Consider the following 11,196-nt stretch of genomic DNA (forward strand, 5'->3'; position numbering starts at 1 on the left):
AATGATACTAATATTGCTATGATATCAGTTAGGTCTAATTTAACCCTAGAAATCAGGAAAACGGGCCCACAAGGGCGAAACGAAAAATTCACGAGTAAAATAAAAAATTGAATTCTAGGTAATCATAACCCAATCATTTATTATTGATTTAGCTCAAGAACTATCCCCAAATCTGATTTCTAGAAAAACCCCCTAAATTGGGTATGAACTCTAATTCTCCAAATCTGAAATTCAACATTAAAAGTGGAAGATATATGATTACTAAGCTTAGATTCGTCATATTTTAGTATTAACATCATCAATTTTATCACTTATAACCCTAGGAAGAAGTTTCCCAAAACCCTTCTTCAAATTCTACTTCTAAGGGATTGAAAAGAGAAAGGATGATTCTAAGATGATGATGATAAAAGAAAAGAGCAAAGGATTGGGCAAAGTTTACCTCCAAGAGTTTCTTCAAATTATCTCCAAGAACAGTTTCTTTAGGCTCCAATACCGAGATATGAAATAATGAGGGTCTAAGTCTTATTTAAGACACATTAAATGAAATAACACTGCCCGTGACCGCCACGGCGAGGGTGTTGCCGCTACAGCTGCGCTGCTGCGACGTCGGGGACAGCGCTGCAACGGTAAAGGCCAATCTACTCATGACCGCCCCAGCGGCCACTACACCACCATAGCGGTACCGCTCGGGCAGCTCTGGTGCCGCCGTTGTAGGCACCAGACACCAGAATTGCCTATGTTTTCTAAGTCTTCCATCGAATTTTTGGGTTATCCCTAAGGCCATCTGCTCATACCCCGACCACCTAAACTCATACAAAAATATGCTACGAACGCACTCGTGGTCTCGAAATTTCCAACGAAGGTCTCGATGACCGAGTCAACCACTGGTGCTTACTTCCCATTTCCCATATAAAGTCCTAAAATGCACCAAAATGCATTGGGAACTGAACCAATCATACATACAAGTTTTAAATAATCATTCGGACCTCTCGGAGTTAACAAAACTCCGGAAAAGGTCTGTTTGCCCAAAGGTCAACATCGGGTTAAAATGAGTTAATAAACACTTGAAAATGGCAAAAGTGCCAAAAGGACTACAATGACCCAACGGGTCGTTACATTGCACGAGGATGGTAAAATACTTCAAGGTGCTGACATAGAAGAGGTGCATTCCGATGCGCCTATCATTGATGAAGAGGTCCATGGTGAAGAAAAGGTTACTGATACTATAGAGGTTGCTGCTGATACAAGGAAACACATGATAAAAGGGGCTCTTCACACTCTGACTCAGATGTACAAAGCAAAGCCTCCCTTTTCTCAGAGGATGGCAAAGAAAAATGATGATGCTAAGTGTCAGAAGTTCTATGATCAGTTGAAGAAATTAATAGTGAATTTTTCATTCTTAGATGCTGTCAAAGAGATGCCCGAATTTGCTAAGTTTATGAAAGACCTTCTTACGAATAAAAGGTCTGTGCAACATGAGACAGTGAATTTTAATCATAGGTCTGTGCAACATGAGATAGTGAACTGTACTCATCATGTGAGTTTGATCATTGCTTCCACCACAGTTAAAAAGAAGGGAGATCCAGGGGCATTTACCATCCCGTGCAATATTGGGCTTCATGCATTCGCCCATGCTTTGTGTGATAATGAGGCAAGTATCAACTTAATGCCCCTTGCTATTTTCAAACAATCCGGATTGGGAAAGCATAGACTGACTTCTACGCGATTACAGATGGCGGAAAGATCTATCAAGAAGCCAGATGGGGTTATAGATGATGTGTTGGTGCAAGAGGGTAAGTTCATGAAGCTTGCTGATTTCGTTATTCAGGATTGTGCGGTGGATAGAGATATTCCCATCATCTTGGAAAAACCATTCCTTGCTACAGGCAGAGCGCTTATGGACTTTGAAAAGAATGAAATTAAGTTCCGAGTGAATAATGAATAAGTAACTTTCCAAGCAAGCAAGGGGATGAAGTTGCCAAGTGCTTATGAGAGTATCTCAGTTATTGATTCATTTGATGGGATTGATGATGCTGTCGAACATAAAATGGAAGAAGAAAGTCTGGGAGAAGCTCTTGCTGCGATTCTAATGAACTTTGAAGCTAATGATATGGATGGCTACGTGGAAACGATAAATGCGCTTGAGGGTCTAGGTTCTTACACCCCAAGAAAGCTTGGTCTTGACCTTGAAAATAGAACTACTCCACCAGCTAAGCCTTCTATTGTTGAGCCACCAAAACTTAAGCAGCTCCCATCACACTTGAGGTATGAGTTCCTTGGTCCGAACAAGACTTTGCCAGTGATCGTTTCAGCATTATTGACCGAGGAACAGATTGAGCATTTGGAGATTTTGCGCAAGTACATACGTGTTACGGTCTTGAATAAGAGGAGAATTTAGGTAAAGAGATGTAGTGTTCAAGAAGGGTTAGTCATTAATACCCAAAAAGTATCCTACTCGTCCCTAAGCATACATTACAAGCCAGAAACAAGTCCTAATATGATCACAACTGAACGAACCAAGGATGAAAGCATAGAAAATAAGGGCAAGCTTATGGTATTAGCCTGTGTAGATATGAATTTCTTTGTGAGTGTGAGTGTTTTCTCTTCTCTTTCATCTTCGTCCCATTATTGTTGTATATATGTGTGTTTGGACATTCTTTGGTCTATGTGAGGGCATAAGAATGAGAATTGATCAAAGTGAAGTGACCACCTAAAGTAGCATTTGTGTGCATCATAATATGTTCGATAATGTAATGTCATTCATTGAAGCATCATTGTTATTCATAGCATTCTTCAATTATGCATAATGTTTGAAAATAGAAAAATGGGGTGGTCCTTGGAAGAGAAACGTGTAAGCTGGTAATTCAGAGTCAAAACCAATATAGACATTATCATTCTATGATAACTAGGTGTTAGATTGAGTCATTATGTTGTACGACTTGCTTGAGGACAAACAAAGACATTAAGTTGGGGGTGTTGATGTGACGAGGATTTTTGGCTCATTCAACGCTTTTTGGCTCTAAGTTTTACTTTTTTTTAGCAAGTTTTGGTCAATTTAATGTGTTTTTATTGTGTTTCAGGTTGTTTGCATTATAGGAGTCCAAAGACGAAAGTTTCAGCAAAATGGAGCAAAACATGAAAAAGGACGTCCCGTACTTGAAAGGACGGGACTTACCCGTTCCCCGCACTTGGGAGGAAAGCCGTTGAAGTTTCTAGAAAATGAAGGGAAGTATGGCTTGGAAAGCACGTCCCGTACATATATGGACGGGCCGTAATTGCTGCCCGTCCCTTAGCTGAAAGCAACAAAAAGTCATTAAGCACTGAGGAAAAGGACGTCGTGAGAGTACGTCCCGTACTTCAAAGGATGGGATGGACATTTTCCTGTACATCTTCCGAAGTATGAAGTTAGTCAGATGCCGTATTTTATAAGGACGGGACGTAATTCAATGTACGTCCCGTACTCTTTCCGCACGGTTGACGCGATTTGTTCCATGTTGAAGAAGGATTTGAATCTTATAAATAGTCAATAGGGTTTTGAAATTTTTTTTTAATCACTTTCATACTTTTGAAATCTTAAATTTTGAGACTCATGGGGAGACAATTTGTTCTTAGTACTCTTCAAAACTTTCAAGACAATTACAATCGTTTAATTTCCAGTTTTATTCGTAAGATTCAGTACCATTTCAATTATGCAATTTTCAATATTTTATTGTTTTCTTGTTGCCATGAGTAGCTAAACACCCTTACTAAGGTTGTGAAGCCAAGGATGGGTGTGTTGTGATTGGGGATCGTGAATGATATACACAAAATGGATTGTTAGGGTTTATTTGTTCTTCGTTTTCATCATATAGTTAGTGGTTACAAACATTAGCTAATGCCATAAACTTTAGTTCATTTGGGAAAATAACTAGAGTTAGGTAAGAACAAATAACAACAACTCAAGGCTTTAAACCTTGTTTAATAAATTCACTTAGGAATAAGAGGAATTTTCTTGGCATAGCTAACCGTTCTTCATGCATACTTTCTTATCTTTGGAAAAAGCATAGAAAGAAATAATCTTTTCTTATTGGGAAATAGTTTAGATTCACATATAGGTTAAGTGCATCCATACAAACTATCCATTAGAAGTATATCTAGATCGATACCCATGATCATACACTTCATCTGACGGGGACACAACCTTGGTTCTTTTTACCCATATATTTACAACTTTAAATTTCTAGTCACTTTAAATTAGTCCACAAACCAAAAAATTATAAAACCTTTTTTTGGAATACACCAGGACTGCAAGATTAGTATAATACTTGTTTAGTAAAATTTTCACACCTCGTTGGGTTACTGTATTTGACATCGTCCGCTTACACTATTAAAAGTGTAAATTTGAGCGTATCACTATCCCTTGGCGGTTGAAACTTCATTTTGGCTATCCTCTTTGGTCTCTCTAAATTTTTAACCCAATTAATTGGACCTGGTGGAAGTCCGAGCTGATGATCCTCCACCCGTATCTTGGACTCATACCTATTATGAACATCTGCACAAGTAATAGCTCCGAACTCCAATAGGTTTCCTTTAAGCTTGAGGGAAGCGTTCGAGCTACGGGGATGAAGTCCCTTCGTGAAAGCCTGAGTTGCCCACTCATCGGGAACCGCGGGAAGCAACATCCTTTCTTTCTGAAATCTTGTCACGAACTCTCTGAGCCATTCGTCATTCTTTTGGAATATCTTAAATATGTCGGCCTTTTTTGCCTGCACTTTCCGGGCCCCGGCATGAGCGAGCAACTCGAGGGATGGAATTAAGTGCTTGGGTAGTGTGCAATACCATTGCATGGCTCCTTTAGTTAATGTCTTACCAAACGTTTTTTGCATTACCGACTTAATCTCATCGTCTTCCAGATCATTGATCGTTATGGCACAGGTGTAGGTAGGCGGTTATATGTTCTTGCAAATCTATTATCCAGTCATATTTTGGGATATCGGGCATCTTCAACCTTTTTGGTAAAATTTTTTGAGCCGTATTTGGTGGAAACGGCCTCCGGACAATATGTTTGGTCTCCGATTGGGTCAGAACCGGTGGCGCACCTGGAATTTGATCCACTCGGGAATTATAGTCTTCCACCTTCTTTTCGTTGGACTCAATCTGTTTAGACAGCGCCTCCAGCATTCTTATCACCTCAGAAGACCTATCAGGCACCAACCGCTCCCGATCGCTTCTTACCTCAATTTCGCTACGGGCTGGTACGGGTCTTCAGTTCGGTTTCGCTGCTCTGACCTCGCTGTTGTTCCTTTGGAGTTGGGAAATACTCGCATAGTGCTACATCATGGTCTCCTGCTGTTCCTGTAATAAATCATAAATCATGCGTAAGTTAATCTCCTCCCCTGTTTTTTCGTTTACCCCCGGGCAGTTCCCCTATTAGCGGGTGTATCTCCGCCATCATGAATGGCTACATTTGAATTGGAAACATTCACATCAGCGGGAGGATCTTTGATCCGATCACCCGGTGGCATGATGTTCAACAGTACCCATCGTTGGGGTTATTGTCGTGGTTATCGTTATTGATGTTGTTTACGTTCGCCATGTCAATGTTATTCTGAAATTAAAAAAAATTAAAGAACAAGTGAAAGTCGAGTTATAAGAAAATCATCGCTATTATCCTTAGCCTCACGGTGGACGCCAAAATGTTTACCCCTTAAAAAGGTAACAATTGAATTTATTAGTTGTTTAAAGTATATGCGATTTGATTCACTATAGAACGGAAAAACATTAGTAACGAAATATAGATTGCGAATAAAAGAGTATGAAATAGCCTTGAATTTGGATGAACAGCGCGACTTGAGACTTGAGTTTGCTCGGACCAAACTGTTGATGATCTCATTATCTTTATGCTTGACAGAACTTTGAGAAACAAATAGTATAATTGTGCAGTAAAATGGTGAAAAGGCTGATGGGGGATGAAGATTTACTCCCCTCCCTATTTATAGTAGAAGAATTAGAGATTAGGATTCCCGAAATCTCGGGATTGACAACTGTTCCCTACGTCGTACGGAGTGAAATCCGCAACGGGCCCGATTTTCAACATCTCCAACTGCGGTTGTCCTCCTTGGATCGTCAGGTCCGAATGTACCTATCCGGTTCAGCCAAGCTCTTCTATTCTTTGCTTCTTGTTCTGGGTTCGGATCATCAAACCCCGGGTTGAGGCTACCGACCCCGGATTTTGCCGTATACAAACATGTTGTATTAATCATGTTTAATTCATATGAGCACTTTGTATATTTTAGGTGCAAAAATGATAGTTTGAATGATAGGTGTTAGGTCAAATGACATCATATTAGTTATATGCTTTTGTTTTCACTGAGAATAAGGTCTAATTATTAGTATAAGCACTCCTGTTTAGTTTATTCAACTCAAGTTAGCTGTGATAGCCTGTACACGTGTTAGATACATGAAGTAGAACATCTTGTTTCCCTTCAAATGTGAATGACATTAGTTAATTAGTCTAATAAACGTGGATTTCAAGATGTTAATAGTTACTTGTTCAAATAGGGCTCAGAGTTAGCTTTTTCTATGCTTTGTTTATATTAATTGGAATGATGCCTAAGTTGATTGAGATGTAACTCTGCTTTGAAAAATGAATTTGGACTCTGTATGTATCAATCCCTTCATCACCTTTTTTTTCCTGTTCTGTGTTGACATGTATATTTAGTATATTCTTGATATACGAGGTATACATTGCTTGTATACACTCTGATGTATACAAGGAAGGTATATACTTGGGCCTTCCCCTTTATTTGTTATTAATGAACTGGGCTACTCCTTCATGGTTGTTGCATCTGGGCTTGTGTATTTTGAATTTCCTGTGTTTGGGGCCTTCAGTTTTGGTTCGTTTGTTTTGGCTGAAAGTCTAAGTATGTTGTTCCACACTTATACGCATATATGTGTGTCTACAATGTGATAATATTTCTTCCCTATGTTCTTGTTAATTAGTTGATTAAGTATAGATACCCTCTATCCATATTTCCTTCTTACCTCTTTGTTGCATGGGACTTCTTTATGGGCCACTTGGGCCATCTTCTATTAAACAAACCTGTTGGGCCTGAAGCCCAACATTCTTTCTTGATCAAGTCCGAGGAAAATATGAAAGGGAAGCTAATATATTGAAGGCCCAACCATGGGTGAAAATGGTCAATGAAGGCCTAACAATGGGTGAAAATGGTCAATGAAGGCCTAACAATGGGTGAAAATTGTCAATATTTATGTAGATGGGTTTAGTAAACCCATCAACCATTTCCTCTCTTCTTTTTCATATGCTATATGTATGTGTAAAACATACTTGTGAAATGTTGAAACCCTTAAGAATTCTTAGAACTTAGGAAAACTTTAGTATTAGGAAGTCGCTTAAATGATTTTCCGAATTCGGCTAATTCTTAAATACAAGCATGAAATTGGTATCTATTTTTTCAAAATGTTTTCCTTAAGTTTAAAACCGGTTTTTGACAAGTATGGACTAAGATTGATTTGAAACTAAGTTATAAAGTTTTAGCCTCCCCCCCCCCCCCCCCCCTTTGCAAAATCTTGAAACAAACGGATAAGAAAGAAAAATCAGCTTTTGGGCCTTTGGCCCATTTATGGACTATCTTCAAAATTGCATAACTGGTTTTGTCCTTTTGGCTTTAGTATTAAATTGGACTGAAAATTGGACTGCAAAGATGATTTGGGCCTAGAACTTATTTATAAGGGAATAATTTGGACTATGATTTAGAAACTAAGTTTCAGATTTTAGCCAACAAGTTAACACAATTCAGAAAATAACGCAGATAAAAAAGTAAACCAACCACGCATGAAACACTATAATCGTAACCGAGTATCCGTCAACACCTATGTAAGTATCTAACCTCAATATAATAAGTCTGAGTATATCTAATCCTGAAACAATCACCACAATAGAATCATCATAGTCCAATCATCAACAACACAATCGTCAAAATACATTCATCACGACATCTCACTCAAGTCATAATGCAATGCAGTGCAATAACGGTATGAATGTGATGCCATGAAATGCTATTCCAATGAGGTATACATATGCACTCCGGATGAAAATATCGACCCCTCGGTAGCACAACCCAGCGTGACTCGCTAAGTCTAAGTGCCACCCGTCCCAACTCTTTTCCAAATAGATAGACGGGACCCTGGCTAATTGTTCACAGGGAAAGTCTCACTGGCACCACCCTGGGGGACCCTCAGAGCCCATACGCTAACAATGATTCCAGAATAACATCAGAATTAGCCATGCAACAACAATGCCCGAATATAACCATCGGACATCAGCCTCCTCACAATCACTCAAAAGGGTTGTCAAATATCAGTTTTACAAATCAATGATTCCGGAATTAAACCTCGGACATCGGCCTCCTCACAATCACTCAAGTAAAAGAGTTTATCAAGTGTCAATTTCATATAAACAACGATTCCGGAATGGATCTTCGGACATCGGCCTTTTTCACAATCACTCAAGTAAAAGAGTTTATCAAGTGTCAATTTCATATAAACAACGATTCCGGAATGGATCTTCGGACATCGGCCTTTTTCACAATCACTCAAGTAAAAGAGTTTAACAAATATCAGTTTCGCTCAATCAACGATACCAGATCATCACCGGATATCGGCTATGCATGATAAATATGAGAGAATGCGTGCAATGCATATGTCAATCACCCACAGTCGAATTCAATATCACTAATACCAGAACAGTTATGTGTCACGACCCAGCCCCGTGGGTCATGACTAGTGCCCGAGCTGGACACCCATATGTACCTGTCAAACATAATCGGACTGGTACTATAGGTCCTCAATCAATCACATCGTAATAACATACGCAAGCCGACGAGGCTGCCACTGTATATATCATTATACTACGCAAGCCGACAAGGCTGCCGCTACATATCAGTATATTACGCAAGCCGACAAGGCTGCCACTACATATCAGTATATTACGCAAGCCGACAAGGCTGCCACTACGAAACGATAGCATATGCAAGCTGGCAAGGCTGCTACAACGACAGAACGCCCACAATAAAACTATATAGACACAGCTGATAAAATCTGTATACAACCCACACACATGTCTACAGACCTCTAAGAGTATCAACAGTGAAATATGAAGAGACAGGGCCCTGTCGTACCCCTGGACAAACATATACATATATATATCAGAAGGTTTGTACCAAAATCTAGGCTCCGGAACAACGGAGCTCTCCAAGACAGCTGAATAGAAGTCCTAAGCTGGCGGATCACCAAAGCGAGTATCTGCACCTGCGGGCATGAAACGCAGCCCCCCCCCCCCCCCCCCGAAGAAAGGGGGGTCAGTACGAGATACGTACTGAGTATGTAAAGCATGAAATACAGTAAGGAGGGTCATAACCTAAATAGGGAGTGCAGGAGACAAATATAACATCCAGAATACCAGAACACTTGCCTTTGTAAACATAAATCATGCATGTCAATATCATATATCATACCCGGCCCATTATGGGACTCGGTGAATAAAGTCACCATATGCCCTCCTTGCTGCCATAACATATCATCATATTATATATATATATATATATATATATATATATATACCGTACCCGGCCCTCTAGTGAGGGACTCGGTGAACAATGCAGTGAAACTGTGCACGATAACATACCCGGCCCGGGACTCGGTGAAAGACATATTGAGGCATGCACGAGCAGAGTAGTGAGCAACCATATGCAATTTAAATCATTATCAAGACTTAAACAGAATAAAAAGAAGAGATTAACACCTGAGTATCAGTAGCGACAATCATATCAAGTATCCTTCGAATGTCATTATAGTTCATATCAAAAGAGCCTTAGGAATCGTAGACATGAATACAAAATAGCTTATAAAAGTCAAGGACATTAATTGCCGTAGAGTCTCTAAAAACAGGACTCATAAATCACACTCGAAACTTAGGAATTGAATTACCCCAAAGCTCATATCATTCATCACTTAAATCTAAGACATGCCAAAAGAAAGAAGGGACAACTTTACATACTTGTTAACAACTAATCGCAAACCCGTTCGCTTCGTCGTCCCTTTAGCCTATTTAATATAAAACTAACGCTATCGTTAGTACTATACTTTCTAGTTCGTAATTTCGCAGCTTATCGCTTATAGAACTTATTCCTTAACTTATACTTTCTCGATTAGGGTGTTTTTGTTAGTTAAGGACTTAACGAAAATCGGGCAGCATTTCCCCTATACATTCGCCTAACCCGAATTTTCAATTATCCTCCTGTTAACACAGAAATACCAACAACAACATATGGACATGATCATAGCTCCAATCCTTTCAATTTAACAAGGATAACAACATGTTCATAACAACACGACTTTAACTTTAATTATCTAATTCCTTCACTTTCGTCACACGATCAATAACAACCATAGCGACAACAACATCAATATTAATTCATCATTTTAAGTTTGAACAGCCCCTACTCACGGCCAAAATAGCAACTTATACTTCAACATCAACACTTATAACCTTTTACATTCAACACACATCTATTATGTTTTTCAAGTTTAAAATACCTCCAAAACATATAGGAAAAAAAAGTTGAATCTTACCTTAACGATCTTGATTTCTTAACGTTATCTCCTCCAACGATTCAACTCACGTTGAAATCCGTTTGAACACCTATGATTCCTTGGAAATCAAGCCCCCAAACTCCCCTCACCAAGGCTCACTCTCTCGTCCAACAATGGCTATGGCCGAGAGCTTTTCTCCATCTCCATTTCCATTTTCTTTCCTTTTTTTTTTTCTTTGTTCAACAATGTGTGAAAGATGATTCAATGAGTCATCCTTGGTGGCTTATATATGAATTTCCTAGGCCCTACACGTGCCCTACTATGTGGCATCTATTTTTTTTCTTTTTCTCTTTTTTTTAATTAATTCGGGTGGGGCCCACTATGATAATTAAGCTTAATTAATTTAATTAATCACTAATTATTACTCAACAATCTAATCACAATTAATTAATCCCTAATCTCTAATAATATTTTTACACTAATTAAAATTTATAAACCATTTATGTTCTAATTAAAATTGACAATTAAAGGTTCCTATTTCGTGTCTGAAAATGATCCCGCTTTTAACTTGGGTCGATTCTCTTGCGAATAACTCGACTTATA

At 39.0% G+C, this 11,196-nt stretch overlaps 1 protein-coding gene across 1 annotated transcript; it reads left to right on the top strand.

The window, feature by feature from the left end:
- The first annotated feature begins 1,096 nt into the window (after window positions 1–1,096).
- LOC132639341 (uncharacterized) lies at window positions 1,097–1,945 on the top strand. Its single transcript, XM_060355795.1, has one exon. It carries the CDS (start codon window positions 1,097–1,099, stop codon window positions 1,943–1,945), a length of 849 nt encoding a protein of 282 aa, XP_060211778.1.
- Window positions 1,946–11,196: the final 9,251 nt, after the last annotated feature.

Source organism: Lycium barbarum, chromosome 5, assembly GCF_019175385.1.
Source record: "Lycium barbarum isolate Lr01 chromosome 5, ASM1917538v2, whole genome shotgun sequence".
NCBI lineage: Eukaryota > Viridiplantae > Streptophyta > Magnoliopsida > Solanales > Solanaceae > Lycium > Lycium barbarum.